This window comes from Poecilia latipinna, unplaced genomic scaffold, assembly GCF_001443285.1.
Source record: "Poecilia latipinna isolate Pla-1442-1.1 unplaced genomic scaffold, P_latipinna-1.0 Scaffold1123, whole genome shotgun sequence".
In the NCBI taxonomy this organism is placed as follows: domain Eukaryota; kingdom Metazoa; phylum Chordata; class Actinopteri; order Cyprinodontiformes; family Poeciliidae; genus Poecilia; species Poecilia latipinna.
In genome coordinates this window covers 6,750-26,404 of record NW_015113739.1, presented here as the reverse complement: position 1 = coordinate 26,404, position 19,655 = coordinate 6,750, and the positions used below count along the sequence as shown (strand labels likewise).

Genomic DNA, 19,655 nt, shown 5'->3' with positions numbered 1-19,655 from the left:
CTTGGCAAATGCAGAGCGATATCAAAGCATCTGTCTTTGACTGAGACATAAAACATTCTTACATTATGACCTTTAATTGTAGTTGCCTTTGATCTCTTATTGTTGCTGTTTCCTTCACTTTTGGTAAACTGGTCTTAAAAACATTTGATTGGCTGGACCAGTGTCACTGTTAAAACATCATAAGACATAATAAAAGATAGAAATTACTAATTTAATTTAAAGATTAGCTTGGCACTTATGAGCTTAATTTGAACAGCAGTTTGACAGGAAAGAGGGTGAAGAGAAAATAGGAAGATGTGGCAAAATAACCCAGTACAGCCACTTTGAGGACTACGGTCTCTGTATGTCGTTCACCTGCTCTACCAACTCAGCCACTCTTAATAAAGACACTCCTTATCATTTATTTTTAATCAAATATGATCTGTTTAGTAGTACATAAAACCATAGCTAATCTATGCTATGATTTTTCTATGCTATAATCTATGCATAGCTAATCAGTCATGCAACTGTTGGTTTAACATTTGCATAAAAGGTTGAAAAATAAGTCAACAAATTTGTGTTTTGCTCTAAAGCAATGTGTTGGATAACAATTAATCCCAGTAGGAGACAGCTGCACCAGACTGTGCTGTTCCTACTCATTCAAAAAGTCAACCTCTCTATTATAAGTCTCAAAATGTACAATCTGCACTGCATCTAATACTTAATACTTATACTTTGAATACTTTGAATTTCTGCAGTCTCTATGTTAGGTAATGATTTTAAGACACCAGCAGGGGGCAGAAATAATTCAAACTCACCCCGAGATAAAAATGTAGTGTTCATCCTCTTTCACAGTGTATCAAAATGAAGCACCACTTAGCATTCAGAAAACTAAATGGCTTTTGAATCATAGGAGGAGTAGACATTTGTCTGCTGCATCCAATTCTGAAGCACAGTGTGGGAAATTACTACAGAAAGACAGCATCAAAGCATAGCACCGTGAGCGGGGGATTTATGTCAGCATAAGTTTATTTCATTTCAAGTGAATAAAGATGGAAAAAGAAGCACAACCTCGGATCCTCCTGGTGCATGACTTTGATTCGTATCAAGGTTGAACACAGCCAAACAAATAGGATTGGGCAGCTTTCATTGCAGAACAGTGAAGTAAATGGTTCTGAGATGCATCAGTGACTGTGTCACAAAGTGTATTCACCATATATCTAAGGGGCCTAGAAACATGGACATGGCAGTTGATTACTGGCCTAGAAAATTAATGTAGAGTCAAAATCAGTGTGATCGGTCACTGAAGTCTGAAATCTCACTGAGGCGGCCAACAGAGAAAGTCTCACGTGGCACCAAATCTAGAGACAACAATTCAACCATTTTAATACTATCTGGTTTAATAGGTTTCTTCTAATCTGTGTTTATGTTTAATGTGCTTTTTTTTGCTGAGTAGCTGCTTGCTGTGAAGAGATTATGCTGAAAAAAAAAGCACAGCTAACCATTAAAAAATCATTTCTGTACCAACTTTGGAAAACTTTCCACCTGGGGCTGAACGGCAAGTACCACAAACATATCCAGACGACCACACGCAGACATGATACGGGGATGATTCACAGTCCCGGGGGTGCTGCTGTAATGGTTTATTATTCACAGCGCTGAGGACTCTGGTGAATGTAAAGGCACATTTGGTTTTAGGGGAGTCTTTGTAAGTCATTGTTTCAATGACCCTTGTTGAGAGCTCCATATTGACCCCAGATGTGCTTTAGAGAGACCGTGGGAGATTTTGTGCTCTGTTGGTTTAACAGTAACCAATGTTATACCATAACAGACAGAATTATGTCCCTTAAACAAATGCAAACTACACATTTGCATTCTTTAAAATAATGTAGTGACAGTGAGAAAGACTCAGAAATTAGAAATACTTTTCACTGGACTTCATAAAATTGTATTCTCCAAAGTGTTTGTCACAGACCAAAGCAGCAACTTTTGTACTGATAGATTTAAATGGGTCAGAAAAATATGGGAGGTTTTAACAGTCAGGGAGGTACAAAGTGACTAAGACCAGAACTTAGACAGGAAAGGGAAATTAAACACAGACTGCTGAGGGAACCGATCCAGGATCGGATGACTGCAGCAAACCTTTGGTGCATAATGGAATGCATTTGTCAATAGACAGTTTCCAGGGAGTGAGCAAGGCTGTTAGTATTCCAGCATTTCAAAAACTGACCTAAATATGGCACATTCAAAACATTGTAGATGTTTTGAAACTACAGACTGCACAGCTTGGCTTGGGGTAGAATACCTTTGCTGATGTTGCAAAATTAGTCAAATTCTTTTCTATAGATCACAGAAGCAATGTAAGAATTTATCACACAAAACACGACATGTCCTAAACCTAAATTAGCAAATAAAGCTACATTTCTCCACAATTAGTGTCACTGCTAATCTAGGGAATCCCATCTTGTAAATATCAGAAATAAACAAATAACATGCACACTGTTTTGCCCCTCAAAGAATAAAAAAAAGAATGTCTCATAATAGCTTCTCTACAGTCATTTACTTGCAGAGCTGCTTTTTCTCCAGTTTTTTTCAGCCCTTTTATTTCACACAAACCATCAGCTGAATCTCACACATGCACATTCATTTGCTCAGCAGCTACTACACTGACACACAAGGAAGCCCATCACTGGGTCAGTGGAGGACGGTTGCCATGGCAGCCCATCCCGAGCTGTGTTGGTGCTCGATTGTGATCAGTGGTGATGCTGCTGCTGAACCAGCCTACATCCTTTACTCTGCACTGCTGCCTCTGTGCTGCTGTATGGACAAAGCCCCATAAATATCTACATATCTACTATGGTCCCGCTGTGTAAAGATATATAAAGAAATATGTGCAATATGTGACACTATGAACATCCTCTTGTCAGTAATGTAATTTTGTCTGAAAACCAAACCATACAAATTATCATAAAAGAAAGATCAAATATATTTTTGCCACAATTTTAGCAGTAGAGATAGTAGTTTTGGACAAAATAAAAAGAAGAAACTAATGGCTGCGATCGACTAGCAACCATCCATCCATACATTCCCTGCAGAGATGGCCGCAGAATAAGATTTGTGTTAAGATTATGTTGTTGAGAAATTCATCAATTTGTCTTTAGATAAACCAATCCCATCCACACAGACAAATGTAATTTCAGTGCTACACACCAAATTTACTTATAAGCTAATGAAAAGGGCTTTTGAAAATATACTTTTTTGTGATAATCAGGTCAGGGAGAAAGCAAAAATTAATAACAAAACAAAGCGAGATTATTGTTGGTTCATTGCTTACATTTTGGATCACCCACTACTTCCAATAAAAGAGAATATGGTTGTAATAGTTTCCTAGTCTTTCTAACAAATGTGTGGTGTCTTAAGATGTCTAAAATTATTATTTGTAATTCTTGTACACTTTTTAAGAGTAGGAGAACAGACCATGAATTGTGTATGGATAATTCAAGTAATTTCTGACTGACAGACTGAGCAGAGGACAAGTCTAAGCAAATACATAGTATGTTGTTGTATCAGAATACTAATGCTGAAGCCAAAGTGATTAGAGTCACATAGCACACAGTTATACAGACAGACAGGATTGTCTGGACTGACTGAATAAATCAATCCTTATTACACAACAATGTTTGAGACTTCAAAATTGAGAAACGGTATGATAATTTTTCTCCACAAATTTATACGCAGAATCATTGTCATATTAAAAATTTAGTGAAAAGACGGCATTTGTAAAAATAAAATAGACATTTTGTTAAGTCTAATTTCAGATCACTTAACTATGTAAAGATGAGAAAAAGCTGGGCCTTTAGTGAAAGGGAACAGAAATTGCACCTCTACTTTACAGTCGATTTTCAGCTGGTTTCCATGGTTACCATGCAGGAGCCTGGTCTATTTTCAAAACCAGGGAGCTAATGGTTCTCAATGAGGCGAACTGTAAGTGTGTGTAGGGGGATGTAGTAAGAATGCAAATGGTTCACACATTTTGTAGGAGAAAACGGGGAGCTTGGGCTTCTGCACTCGCTTCAGAAAGTGGATTAGCTTTTTATCTGCTCCAAAGGTTGTTGGGAAATTTATGAGGAAGAATTAATATTTGTGACGTAGCACCATCACAGAGGTTTTTCTGCTGCAGAAATAAGTACATTTTCCACTTAACCCATGTAAAGGGTAACGAGAAAAGCATAAGAACTTACGGTTTCAACAGATTCAAAGTTTCAGAATATAAATCATCAAGAAATTGATCTATCTGTCTAATGGATTTATCCATTTAATGTATACATCTTTTGTGCCTTGGCACACAGCATGATGAGCTGTTCTTAAGAAAAAAATATTCTTTGTATTATAACTTACGCAATATCTGGGCTGCATATGTAATATAAAAAGCAAGGCAAATGGGTCGTAGTCATACTCTCGCATAAATGTATCTGGATTGGTGTATAATACATGTAAATTTAAGTAGATTGTAAGAACAATATTCTGCACTTCATTTTCTTTTTATCCATCTTTTTCATCCCATTCCAACAAACCCAATTCCAACGTGTTCCAATTTAATTGTTCTATTTTTTTTTTCTTTTGCTCTAATTCCAAATAACTTTAAATGTGTGTCATCTCTTCTCTTCTTCTTACCACACACAGTAAGAATGTGACCTGGCACACAGGGCCTCGAGAGTGCTCCAGAGGCTGAGCTTAAATCCCTCCACATGTGCAACAAAGATAAAGCTGCTACTCCACTCTAGAGAACTGTCCTTGATTCTTTTTATGCCACTCTCCGAGTCTCACCGTCTTCTGAAAGTTGTGGGAGGAAATTAAACGACACACAAAGGACGGTAAATGACAAGTGCCATGGTGACAGTTGAGTGTGCACAAAAGAAAAGCAAGAAAAAAAAGAGGAAAAAGACATTAAAATTGCCATCTGTGAAATGTAAACTATTTAATGCATTCGGCACGTGCTGCATCCTTACACAGAGTGTGGGGCTATATACTTTGTAACCTTATGAGATTCTCAATCAGGACAAATAAGATGTTATAGTCAGCAAATAAGCCTTCTAAGAAAGCTGTAAATGGTAGAAAATATGTTTTTTTTAATGAAATCTGTTTAATAAGCCAGGACAGTGTCACCATTTCAAATCAGACAAAAAAATCATCAGTGCTCTGATTATTTAAAGTAATTTTAATGAGACACAAGAGAAAAAGTTCCTGAATTTTCTCAGTCTCTATCAAGCATATAGTAATGTGGTGCTGCCACATGATGCTGTGCACTGTTGACCAGCTGGCTAAAAAATGTTATTACTTTTCCCTCACTTTAAAGAATGACTAGTTCAATTAAAACATGGACACAATGTAGAAGCTGAAATAGGTACATCTTATGAATGTAGTTAAAAAAAACAACAACAAAAAAAAACATTTGGGAGTCTAAGAAAGTCTCTTAAACTATGGATGCTGGCTGGTTACCAAATCAGATTTCCTGACTAACTAAACAACTAACTTTATCTTTTTATACTTGAGTTGGATCCTATTTTCCTAAAGCAGACTGATTGGACTGCATCTACCAGCATTCATACTACTGTAAGCCATCTTGTTGAGGTCAGAAAACCTTTATAAATCTCAAGCGAACCAAACAAACTGTCTTTGGAGTGAGAATCTCCTATGACGACGCCCATGCATTAACTGTTCATTCTTCATCTGGAGGATGAAGAAAGGGCTTTTAAAACTTCAAAGTGTAACTTGAAGAACATCCTGTAGTCCCTCCATTTCCAGTGTACAACAGATGGTTGCTGGAAGCTGCTTTTCATAGTTGACTTGGGAGGTAATCCATAACGCAACCAACGACTCCCCCAAACAACCCATCCAGCTGTTTGAGCCAGATGCCCTATTTTTTTTGACCGGTCCCTGGACATCGCTTTGACTATGACACTGATCACCTCAAAGTACGACAGAACTTTCTTAAAGTGCCTGGGTAGGGAGAAGTTAAAGTTAAAAATAGAATGATAGAGACATTGTTTCATAATGTTGGTTTAATGTGTTTTTGAGTGGCTGAACCCACTGTTTCTCTGAGGAGTTGCTGATTGCATGCTGTGTAATTCTTTCTTTGCGCTGCTGAAAAAAAATGTGGCAAATAGTGTTTTGAATAACCAGGCCAAGACTGTGCAATGGTTCTGCTTTCTTTTCTCCTCTTTTGCTCTCCCTCACAAAGGTGCAACATAGACGTTTGTCCAAATTTTTCATGCAGCAAAGGAATCTGAAGAAACATTTCCTTTGTCTCTCTAAAGACTAAAGGGCAGGCCTCGTGTGTAGTGTTTTATTGCCCTTTAATTTGTTCCAAATTGGCGCCGTTTTATCCAGATGTGGACATTATCAAGGCTCCCTTCTCCAATCTTCATCTCTACCTCTGACACAGACACCAGCTTTCGACACACATGTACATACACACACACACACCTTCCCCCCCTTTTTTCCCTCCTACCCGCTCCACCTCATATGTCATTGCTGTGCTGATGTAATCTTATAACTGCTGTTTTGCTGACATTTATATTATTAGTTAGTCTTGAAGCTGTTTTTCAGTGTTCTATTCTCTTGATCATAATTTTGATTAGCTGATTTAAATGTCTGATTATTCATTAACTTTCGACCACTAAACAGCTTGCATGATTAGTAGTACTGGTACAGACAGAGGTGCTAAAATACCATTTCTTTCTTTATCAAATGTTCCAGACATCTACATCAGATGAGCAGCTGCTTGACATAAAGAGTGATGTTGATCAAATATATTGCCTATCTTTTTCTTTTGCTTTCAAAGCGCTGCTCGTCTGTGTGAATATGACATCCCGGTGAGGTCGTTAGTGATTTTTACTCTGACCTGATTTATTAAATGCCATGCTTTTTCATCACTACTTTAACAGACAAGTGGAAATGTTCCATTTTTTTAACTTATTGCTTGTTATACTGCAATCCTCATTTGTTTCTGCTATGGCGATAAAAGTTTAAAAGCCTCCTCTCTCACCCATTGGCCAAGTTGTCGTCATCATCATCTGGCAGGCTCTTTCCTTGAAGGTCAGTATCACTCAGGTAACCAGACTTGAGATCAGGATCATCGTCGAGACCTTCGATGAGTTCAATGCGAGATGTGCTACTAAGGCGACTGGAGCAGCGAGCAGGCATGGTGTGGGCTGTGTACTGGGAGGAGCTCTTGCTGCCCGGGTATCCGCCACCTGTGGAAGATGGGGCATCGCCAGCCTGAAGACGAGGACTGGACTGACCATGGCGCCAGGACAGAGGGGAGGAGCGGTTCGACATGCTGGAAATGCTGCGGGCATTGGTCTCATCACTGTCATAGCCCACGTTGCTGCTATCCATACAGCTACAAAGATACAGAGAAGGTTCAGAGGGTTCCACAGTTGTATTTGACTCAAAAAGCTTAATATGTGCAAAATGTCACACATGTGTTTAAATGAGCACATTTTGCTTTCTCTTAAAAGAGTCCTTTAAAGAAACTCATATTAAGTTGCTCTTGAACTAGATGAAATGTCAAACATTCTTCAGGGAATAAATTATGACAAGTTACCGCATGAAACATGAAGACACAAATAAGGACGACCTGATATTTTTAAATGCAGTTAAATGCAGCAATATGTGTGTGAATCCCAAAGTTTACTTGTTTTATAAGTAGGTCAGGGTTAAAAACACCAAGCCTCGAGCATCTGCTATGTCTGTGGAGTGCACAACTCGATGAACCGAGTCAACCAAATAAATAATGCAAAGTCTGTAGATATTTTTATCTCTTCTTTGTGGATAATTTATAATTATTGAGAACGATATTTTTTTCTTTTTCTCAGTTAACTGTTGATTATCTTGTATTCAAATGGCATCTGCAAGAGACAGAGGATTTAATACAAGATTTTAGACAAAATTACTTGGTAGAAGAAATGAGCTCAGCAAATGAAAAGCCAGTTATTTTTCTGTCGCTGATGATTGACCAAGCACTCACACAACACAAGAATATTATGTAAAGGCATGTTTTAATTTCAGTCAGAAAAAAAAAAAATCAACACAACTTATTTTGATTTCTTTTAATTCTAAAAATACATAGCAAGTCCTAGTTTACAGTAAGGATTGCAAAAATGTCACATTCTTTCTGCTATAATTGTTGTACACTCCTCTTGTGACAAATCCATGTTTAGATCTACTGTTGTTCCATCAAAAACAAAGATTTCTGAAGTGAGACGGCCATTTGAAAAGAGATGGAAACCAGATGTGCACCAGGTGGAAATCCCCCTAGCAGCTTTGGCCCAACTGTTTACTCTTGATTATGTTATATATTGATTCATTCTGTGAGTTAATCTTCTTCAGTTCAGGCTTTTTCTTTAAATATCAATCGTGTCTGATTAAACAAAACAAAACTTCATCTTGTGCTGGTCTAGAACACAACCGCTTACACTAAAAAGCAAATGTAGATCCAGATGTGTTTACCTGTGGGTCAGCTGGGAGCCACGCAGACTCGACATCGTGTCTTCCAGATTCTGGCGGAGGTCAAGAACATTCTGCACAGTTCGCTTCCTCTGGGAATCTGGATCTGTGTGAAAATAAAGAACATCTTAGAGGTGTCTTCTGTTTCATTTATGCTTGAGTGTGTATTGTTTTAGCGTGTTTTTTACACACAAACACTGATGAACTGCATGTGTAAAAGCTGGTTTGCGTTATTTGCATCTGCATTAGTGTGCCAGCTGTTTTCCATGCAGAAACTCATCCAGTGTATGTTCAGGTCATTAGGCAGAGTAATGGGCTGTTTCACTATTTCAGACTACACCCCTCTGAACTGATGTGGTACTTCCTCAAGTTGTCTGCAACTTAGATTGCCCAGCAGGGGCATTCCCACCACACCCAAGATCTCTTTCAGATGTTTTCCTTCTCAACTGTATTTTTCCGATCCACTGATCATTAGCTAAGACTCGCATGCCTGAACTGTACCACCAAGCTGAATTACACCCACAGCAGAGTTACTCTACGGTTACTCTATGTCAGCTTATTTTCTCCCAGCTGCATGCATTATAAAGTCACTGGGTTATGACTATGTCAAATCAATATTACAATACAATTAGGGGTCTTGTTGTGTTTGCTGTAAAATATGTCTCTATAAAAAACAGGAATCTGGGGGTTTCCACTGCGCAGCTGAGGCAAATAACCCAAGGGAAAGACAAATGACCAATAAATGCATTAACTAGGAAAGATGGGTGAGTGGCAAAGACGTCAGGGGACCCCACACGTAACAGTAACGTGCTGAGCTTATACGAGGATGCTTAACTAATTTAGTAAAGGATCAAAAGAAAATAAATCAGACAAATCAACTAAGCAGAAACAGACTTTGTATATTTAAAACTTGTTGCGTCACCTACTTGTAAGCAAAAAAACAGAAAAAGAACATCTGCTATTAAAGGTTTGCCCTTACATATTTGGTGACCAATTTGGTTGCTGCGGGTTACAAAGCTTAATGATAAACATAATCATCAAGCTATGTAATTTCCAAAGCTGTGAAAGCGTTGAGATATTTAAGTCAAATTTTAATTTGAGTGCATTTGACTGATGACCCAATACAGCCAGCCTTTTGCCAGAAGAAAACTGGCAAAAGAAACAAAAGATGAAACCCAAATAGAAATAACAGGATTTAAAAAAGGAGAAAGGAACCAGTGGTTCTACAGCTTGTGAAACCGCCAATATCAGCAAAAACTTTAAATCTTTGTTCGGCAAAATGATGTGTAGCAACATCACTGATGTCTTTCCTTCCTGGTAATGTGTTACCTTGGAAACCTGAATGTCCCTGAGAAACAAACTGCCAAGACCTCTACTTTTAGAGAGGCGCTCACATCTGCTAATGATTAAAATACAGTTCTGTTAAAGCAGAAAATTTATAGTTATTTTACTATGCAACTTTAAACTGTTGTATACATTTTCTTTTTTTAATGACAGCCGTGAATCTGTTGCATGTTTTTGAACCAGATCATTCATTTACTCATACATCAAACTCAAAAATCAAAAAGGGGTGTACGTCCTCCATCTAAATCATGTGCCAACTAACAAATACCATCATTTTTTTTTACAGTTAGAGATTTCTTATGTACAAAATGTGGCTATAAATTCATTAACAAAACCCAATTGTTACTTCAGTGCTATTGCTCTACTTTTCTTCACTACGTTTTTGTAGACAGGAAATGATAACATTTCTATTTTCTCATAAAATGACTTTGTCTCTACTCAGTAAATAAGCACTTCTTTTTCAAAGTAGAAAATTGTTTCAAATAAAATTACTGTGAGAAAAACAGGAAATGTTATCCATCCTTTTTAAGAGATTAAACATAAGTGGTTGGAAATATCTAGTTCTCCTTTAATTTACTGCTCAATGTCTCATTTAGACATTTAATACACTTTAATTCTGCACGTTTTAGTTGTGCCCTGCAGGACTGATTTTGTCCTTCACATTTAGTTGCTGTTATAATTTGCAAAGGTAATTTTAAACATTTGAGATAAAAATACTGAATAAGAGGCAAAATAAACCCATGAATCTTGGTCAGGTTTCCATAAATATGAGAAAAGCTAAATTGTTTTACTGGGATATAGCAGCATATTATTAGGGCACTATGGTGATTTTTTTTTTCTTTTAACATACCACCTGTCACCCAAAAAAGTTCAAGGGAAACCAGTTTTATTAGAATGAAGAGGGATGAACATCCTACAAAATCAAATTAATCCCATGGAATGCACTGAAGCAGGAATGCTCAATATAAGACACGTGTGAATCCCATCTGTTTTGAATACATCCTGTATGAAAAATGCACTGGACCCCTGTGTAACAGCTGGTGGTCCTTTAGCATCCTGCACTGCAGAAATGCCAACACCAGAGAAGGAAAACTTGGAATATTCCTAAGGCAGATGTAGCACCTGCAAATAATTCCCCACTGTCAGATGGTCTTGTTCATAAATGTTATGATTTTTTTTTTAAATGTGCCACAGTCTGGTTGATATAAAGCAGACCTAAATGAGGAACATTTTGTGAATTGAAAATAACTTCAGATAAGTTTCCAACTGATAAAGAAATAAACCAGTACATGTCAAACTTCACAAAATAATATAATTTTAAAAAATTCTGACTCTTCAAATATGGCCAAATCACACTGAAGGTCTTGCACATGGCTTGAATTCATTAAGACAGTGTAATAAATAATCAAAGATAGTAAGGAGAAGATTTTGCAGCTTTAATCAGGTGCCATGATTACTTTTTATTCTGCTTTGTTCTATCTTCCCAGAAAGATTTTTTTTTACTTTATTACACAAGCTTTGACATTGCTTAGTGAAGTGGCAGTACTCTGAAAACAATGAGGAAAAGTAAACATTGCCAAATACATAATTGTAATACATTTAATGTTGAATGTGGTATCTTTACCTGAAAATATGCAAGTAAAAATTTTTGACTCCAGAATGTCTTTAATGTTTGAAACAATGTCGACTATTTTCCTGTCCCATTTTCCTTTCCACTGTAACGAATAAAGGTTATTATAACAGAGATCTGACATGACAGAACCCAGACAATTATTATGAAATGAGGTTGTTCCTTTTCTTTTTTACTTTGCATTCAACAATTGGTCTGTTCTAATAATACACATTGTTCAAGGATTCAACGCTGCAAAAACAGTCACTTTGAAAAATGTTTTCAAACTTCTTATCTGAAGTGGACCTGATGTTTTGGTCCACTAATGTACAAATTCAGCATGAAGAACACATTTTTATGTTCACATTGCAAAGGCAGCATTTGGATATTTTTTTATCCCTGAGATTGAAGCATAAATTTACATGGACAGCTTAATAAATGAGACCATTAACTAACTACATAATTCTTGATGTTTTGCTGGAAAACAAAGAGACCTTCTATGTTGAAAAGTAAAACCATTCTTTCAGGAAGCTCATTATAAGGTATGCAGCTGAAGCAGCTCAATATAAGGCATTGACTGTGCCTTGAATGTACAGTAGGCCATAAATATAAAGCTACTTACAGTAGCATGCATGCTGACTGGATGTTAAGTTATAACTTAAATAAATTTAACTCAAGCTAATAGAGTGAGTCAAAGGTGTCTTTCAGAATTGAATTATTGCTCTGCTTCAAGAAAGCAAAATACAGACACTAACCACTGCTAAATTTTAAAAAGTACGTTTAAGAATAGTGATCAAATTAGACATTTCATAAAATGATGTGAAAAACAGAAACTATTGTAATTTGGTTTTACTCATGTGACGTCACGAGCTGCGACGCAGTCCTACAGTAAAGTCCGTGCCGACATGCAAGCGTACAAACATATGCACACCCGTTAACTTACTGTTTGGTTTCAGCACAAACTGACGCGATTCATCGAGAAGTGTACACACAGTGTTCTTGCCTCAGCTGTTATATCCATCCTAGCTTATTTTCAGTGTCAAACATTTTCCCGATTCAGATATTCAAACTAAGCTATTTCCGGATTAAAACGCGCCGGGAGGGAGTCACGTGACGACGTAATGACGTCATCAGGACACGGTATTAATTGAGTGTTTTCTATTAAATTGAGTATTGCATTTTGGTTACAGGCTTCTGTTTTTTCAATGTTATACTTATTTCATTTTGTATATTTTGATGATAGTTATCTGAGTTATTAGTAATTGTTTTTGTTGTGTTTTCTTGTGGGCAGAGCCTGTGACTATAAAACAGGTCTGACCAACCCTGAAACTGAGTTTAATTTCCAAACAGGTCACACTGATGGTGATGGACTTTTGAGCTGCTGTGAAGGAACTGCAGGTTTATTTATTTATTTATGTATCCTATCTGGACATATATGGTCAATATGCTGCACAGGTTCTCCAACTTTTTTTCACCTGATGATGAGCACAATAAAGACCATCTAAAGTGAACTATGGTATTGGCCTATTGTTTTTGTCTTTCATAATAGAGTCCCGCCATAATCCACAAGGAGATTTTTGGTATGAAAAGCACAAAGCAAGTTTCTAAGGCAAAAGATAAAGGTTATGCAGGTAAAAGCGTCCAGATGTACTTTAAGATGGTTGGCACTACAGGGTCACCCAAGATTAGGGTCAGATATGTTTGTGCATACAAAATAAGGTCAAGTAGCCACATCAGCATTCTGAACAGTCAGGTTTTCATCTTTGAAAGGTCTTGATTTGCCAAGACGACATTGCAGTAACAAGTCTGTAACAGTGAGTCACATTTGCATGCAGTAGTAACAACAGACTCTTGTTGGAATCACTTTAAAAATTAAAATAAAATGACATGTTTCCAGTTTTTTTTATTTCAAATGTAGACCTTTATAAACATTTTTTTATAAACACTTTTAAAAACATTATGATTTAGATCAAAGCCTTTAGGGATCCTTCTACATACCCCAGCATAGGATTGATGTGAATAAGTCAAGTTTATGGGTCATCTTGTTTGCACATGACTTTTTTGTTCAGTCAAACGTTCTTTGGGTCTGAACTCTGCTTTGTGAAGGCCACTTCAAAACATCGATTTTGTTGTCCTTCAGTCAGCTTGGTGGCATGTTGAGGGACTTCCAGGTGACAGATTCACTTTTGACTGAGCTTTAACTTTCATGGCTAGCATCTTAAAGTCACAGCTGACCTTAACACCCATACAACCCAGTGTTGCCAGTCCTTAGTTTTCCCCACAAATGTACTTATAATCATGATCATTACACCATTGGTTTCATCAGACCACAGAGCCTATTTTCACATAGTCTCCATAAGTTATAGACTTTTGCTCTGAATGTATTTGCAAAATGTATTGTGCCTTGTTATGTTGCATTTATAGCAATGGCTTCTACTATACTGAGGGACATTTCAGAGCAAGTTAAAATAGAACTTCTTTCACTGTGGATAATGACACTCACCTGCCAGCTTCAGTAAGCATTTTCTTCAACATTTTTTTGTTGCTTTGGGGTTGATACGCACATTTCACACCACACCATGTTCATCTTTACTACAAATAATCAGTTCCCTACTTGAACTCAATAATGAAGGACCCTTGATGTACTTGCAAATAATCTTTAAAACCTTCAGGCGTCTGGAAATAGGGAAATACTCTTCTTGTGCTACAATTCCTTGCAGTCCCACAAAGGACATGGAAGTGTGGATGATGCCATCTGCCCTGTGTTGTTTACAGTTCTTACTGGCTGGTATATAATTTGTGACAAACTTGAATGATTCATTTCTATACTGGTTAATGAGGCACGGGTAACATGTCGAATCGCAACAGATGTGTTCGTTAAAAGGCCTGAGGAGTCATGTTGATGATACAAAGTAAATCACATGTGAGCAAAAGCATGCTTGTCTGTATGAGATTTAATGTTGCTCTACTATAGCGGTGCGTGAAATTGTGTAGATGAATCAATCGAGTAATCCAGGTTCATCAGTGGTATTGCAATGTAAAATTTCTCTCTCTGGTTATATTTATAGGGGATCACATTCCTTTCATGCAGTTTTAAATGTAGCATCAAGTATTTAAGTAAAATAAAAGCTGAAACATCTTTTTCATCTTTTTTATTTTAGGAAAGACTGAGTGCATGTAAACCAGGCTTTGTGTTAAACAACATCTGGCAGATTTCCAAAGATAATGCTTTGTTCTCTGATGTGACTACAGGTGATAATGTTCCACTTGCCAGTGAATACAAACGACTCTACATGTGTGAAGAGAAAGAAAACACAAAAGAATCAGCCATCAGAATCCTAATCACCATCTTGGATTATTAAAATCCTATTTTCATGTATGAAGTCTATCCAAAAACCTGACCTCCAAAAACCTGATCACAGTAGTAGAGAAGGTGTAAACCTAACTCTGGAGATGATTGAAGCTGAGAAGAGGTTTATATGTGTCTGAAAAAGGAATTCAATATGGCAAAATGTCGTTCTCAGCATTTTTTGTCAACATCTTTGGTTTTTTTGGAAGCGTGCATGGATATCTAGATGGAGCCTTGAGCCTCCAACACATGTTCCAGTAAATGAGAGCTTTAGAAAGATAATCAATCTGCTGGTAGTAATTTCACAACCCCCCCAGGCTTCATGAAGTCATCCTGTAATGTTTAATTTAGCAAGTGAGCACATTTCAGATAATTTAAGCCTTTGGCCATCAGACATCTGAGCCACATGTTGGAAGAATATGAACAATGGCGTGCTATGATGTCCGAGTATCTGCTCATCTTTCTGTGAAACAGTTCAGCTAAAATAGCATTCAATAAAACAAAAGGAATACCAGCATGCTGTGCTCCCTCCCCCTGGTGAACTGCAAAAAAAACTCGCTCAGGAGAAATGTCGACCTGCAGCAGAAGCAGGTGCCGTGTTGCTGTATCAAAGGGGGCGTGGTGCAGAGAAGGGGATAGCATGATGAGTGCTTCTAGCTCGTAGTACGACACCCAAACCTACTTACCTAACATCTGACTGAAAAGAAGCTGCTCCAGGTCTCCTAGTACTGTCACCACCAGCTCTGGGTCCACCTTCAGAAAAGGCTTATCTCCTCCTTCCTCTCCCTGGGCTTTGGAGCCAGATTCTCCTCCAGCTCCGGCTCCAGCTTTCTTTGGGATGGCCTTTGCTTTGCTGGAGAGGATTTCATCGTCTGACTTTCCGTCGTCAGGTGCTTTGCTTAAAGGTTTCACCTCAGCAAATGGACCACGAGGTATTCGGCTCTGCTTGCTCAGGGCAGAGGGAGCAGCTAGGGCGCTGAAGGGCTTGGGTTTTCCCTGGAACAGTGAATGTTCAGATTTGGATAGGTTTCGAGAAAGGGGGGCACCCCCGCCGGCACTACTGCCACCCCCTGTGGTCTTTGGCTTGTTGGTCTTGGTCTGCCCTGTTCCAGGCTTGGCCATGTCATCACACCACTTTGGCTCATATAGGTGCAGCTTCTTCTCAGCATCAGTGAGGACAGCCAGGTTTGTCATCGACCTCTGCTTGCGAAGATTGGAGGGCACTGGTATCCTGCCCTCAGAACTGCCAGCCCGATAAACCTTCAGCTCCCCACGCTGTGTGCTCTGGGGCACTCCAGACTTGGCCCTCTTAGCTGCCATGCCTACTCCTTTGCCATCTGCTTGGCCGTATGCCTTGGTGCTATCCGTCCGTTCCATCTTCAAACCTCCTTCTTTGCCTTTCACACTATTCCCAAACACGCCTCCTCCATGAGACCATTATCAAAATGCATCAGGAGGGGGAAAACAGTCTTCCTTAGTCAAACTCCTCTCCTTGTGTCTCCTTGTGTGGAATCATACATGTAAATTTCCCCCTCCAAGACAATCCTGCTGCTTTCTTTTCCTTCCCTCTGTATCCTTCTATCTCCCTCTTTCTTCCTGACGAGCTGCTGCAGCTGCTGCAGTTGCAGTGCAGCCCAGGCGCTCCCTTTCTCTCTTTCCTTTCTGTCCTCCTCTCCAGTGTTTTTTCCACTCTCCTCCCTTCTGCACGCCCTCCTGCCGCCGAACCACGCAGCAGCAGAATGACAGCGGAGGCACACGCAACAGCACTGCCTCCTCCCCTCTGCTCTTTGCTGTCTCTCCTTCGCCTCTGCCTTCCCTCCCATCCTCCTTCCGCCCGTTCCTTTTCTTTGGTTTAAAGATGCTTTACCTTCTCTCACCAGAATAAGTCAAACACAAGTGAGCAACGAAAGGATGGATTTTAACACCAGCATCCAATTATTCTCTAACATATCTTGATTTCCCACCATTTTCTGTGAGTCCTTTGTTCTTCCCCTCCCCCTCTTCACCTCTAGGGTTCACTGTTCAATACTTTTGATGAATAAATCAGATTGATCCTGTTATTAATAATCAAAGCAATAGATATTCAGAAGCATAGCTGCAAAATATAGCACATATTATAATCACTGTCATAATTCAACACAGTGTAACAACTGGAGCAACCAGATTATCTCTTGATCCTGTCTGAGCTTCCTTATGATATCTATTCCAAAATTCCTACCCTATAAATCATTTGCTGACCATTTCTACACTGCCTTCCAGCTGTTTTCTATATAAACACAGGCAATGAAAGATTATGTATGCAAAAAAAAAACAACAAAAAAAAACCCCTGCAGCTTGACAAATAAGAGAGTGAATGATAAGATGTGCCAGCATAAGCAAGTGAAGTGTCCAAAACCGCACTTTGGAAAAATCTTCTAAGTCACTTTTAAATGCATTTACATTTGCACAATAAAATAGCATGGGTAAATTAAAAATACAGTTAAAATATTAAGGCATGGAATTGTTTTCTGCCAAAGATATTCCACACAGTGTCCCGAAGGGCACAGGCAGATTCCGGGGGCTCTGCGGCATTCGAATGCAAGACTGCTCCATGGAAACCGCCCTCTCTTGCAGCCTAAATCACATCAGCGCCAGACTTCAGTGCTCAAAGACAGATGACAAAGACACATTTACCTTTTCCACAGGCTACTATGACACAATCCACATTTATAGCCTTTGATCATGCTAGGACATGTTCAGTAACCATTTTTATGCTGGGAGGAGACCATGCTACATGTCACAAATCTATGTGATTTCATTACTGCTAGCTGCCATGTCCAGAGGAGACGTCCCAACTCTCACAAAAGGTTTCACCACACTCCACTGCTCTCTTTATTTGGGTTTTAAGGCACCTGGTGTGATTTAAGCTCCACTAATTTTGTAATCTGGGAATTAGTCAGTGGAAACAATGACAAGACTTGTTCTTCGACATCACGAGTTTGCTCTTCAGCTGACTGAAGAACACCAGTGATGACCTTATATTCATTCCTATGTTGAATAGCTGATTTGTTTCAGGGTAGGAATTAGCAAATACATTGCAGCAGAACTAATTCCTGCATGTTTTGCACATAAAGTTTACAACAGACTGAAAAAAAAGATATGCTGCCTTTTTATTAATGATAGAAGTCAAATAGTTGTTTCTTTAAATATATTTATATTTAATGTTTGTATACTTTGTGCATACAGAACTCAATAAAATCATTTAGTTTAATTTGATAAGTCCAATCATGTACCAGCACACTGCCATAAATGAAATAAAAAAATGTTGTTATGAAGACCACAATTAAACCATTAAATATTTAAGCATCAGTTGTAACAATTGCAATCAAAATATGCTCACACAACTAATTTTATGACAGGTAAGACACACTCTAATGTCCATAAGTGAAAACAGGTCATGTGAAAGCAAAATGCAAGTGCAAAAACAAAATTTAAAAAAATCCAATAACATTACTCCCTCACCCTCACTCAGTGAGGTGGCTACACACTCTTGGTTAGTAATTTTAATTTTGAGGGTTTAGCATGAATCATGTGTAAAAACGCTTTGCTCATTCAGTCAAAGTGAGAACACTCAGTCGCAGCCAAGCCTCAGGAGGGAAGGGTGGAGTAGAATCTTTCATTTCTTCCAAAATTGGGTTTGATTTACGTTCTCCAGCTGGCCGTCCATGTGACTCTGGAACATCAGTGCGTGTCCACACACACAGTCACACAGCTGTCTCCTGAGCATTTCCCTGGTCAGCAGATGCGATCAGTTTTGTGCTTCTCAGCTGCTATGATGTAATGAAATGAGTAACATTAGGAAGACCTGCACGTGTGCTCCAAGGGGGAAAACAAAAAAAAAAAAAAAAAAAAAAGGAAATGTACTTGTTCTTAGTTATAGCAGTGTAGAAGTCTAAGGCAGAAGACCATTCTAAAGAAAAAAAGCTTCAGGTTCATCAGTTGACTTATTGCAGTCACAATTCGGGCTTAATCAAATTGTAACTTTCACCGACAAAATTCTTTGGCAGTTTTTATATACTTTTCCAGAGGAAACTTTAACATTTTTGAAAATTGTCCAAATAAGTCTAGCTCATTACAAAAATTTAAGTTTCTTTGGTTCCTTTCCATCTAAGAAGTAATGCACAGGTTTTAATTGGAAAGACAGGTTGTATTTTGAAATATTTTTCTTAACATCTTTGAGGGAGTTCTTTAACTGTGTCATAAGTATCAGATTTTTTAGAGCAAATTCAGATTTCTTGTTTTCAGTAACATTATGGCAACTCCAGCTGCTATGAATAAATAATTGTTAAATCAATAAGTTAAACTTAAAAATTTAGGAGAATGTAAGATTTTAAGAAAACATAAATTATAAATATCATTAGCATTACTCTTCAAATCCATTAACAAATGTATTCAGATTTTTTTCATGTATAACCAAACAATGCGAATTTATTTATTTAGAAGCAATATATATACTTTTCTTTCCTGAGAAGTTGCATTTTTGAAGAATCAAGTTTTCAAACAGTTGGGTGATAACTTCTCACTGTCTACTTTTTAAGCATTTATCTATAATCCCCCCCCTCCAAACTATTAAATCTTCTCATGAAAAGCTAATTGCTAAAGGCACATGAAGAGTTTTTAAAGGTCACATGATAGTTCATGTGGTGAAGTAACCTCAACAAGAATCCCCAGTGAAAGTCGTGAACTGACTGGAATGCAACCAGCCTGAGGGATTAGGAGTTTCTCATTTATTAGGCCCGAGCAGCTAAGCGCTGCGAGAGCCTATTGAAACCTTGCTGTAAATTATTATTATTATTCTTATTCTTCCGTAAAATAAATTGGCTT

At 38.1% G+C, this 19,655-nt stretch overlaps 1 protein-coding gene across 6 annotated transcripts in view; it reads right to left on the bottom strand.

The window, feature by feature from the left end:
- The window catches only part of nav1b (neuron navigator 1b), a 42,007-nt gene extending 25,474 nt beyond the window's left edge, over window positions 1-16,533 (bottom strand). For 4 of the 6 annotated variants that reach the window (XM_015052614.1, XM_015052615.1, XM_015052616.1 and 1 more), the window contains exons 1-3: window positions 15,479-16,533; window positions 8,494-8,596; window positions 7,028-7,384 (exon numbers count right to left, since the gene is read on the bottom strand). In XM_015052614.1, the coding sequence (XP_014908100.1) occupies window positions 7,028-7,384; window positions 8,494-8,596; window positions 15,479-16,169 (1,151 nt within the window). In that variant the 5' untranslated portion in view covers window positions 16,170-16,533. The remainder of the gene's footprint in view (window positions 1-7,027; window positions 7,385-8,493; window positions 8,597-15,478) is intronic. The other 2 variants (XM_015052619.1, XM_015052620.1) reach the window with 1 other exon arrangement.
- Between the last annotated feature and the right edge of the window lie 3,122 nt (window positions 16,534-19,655).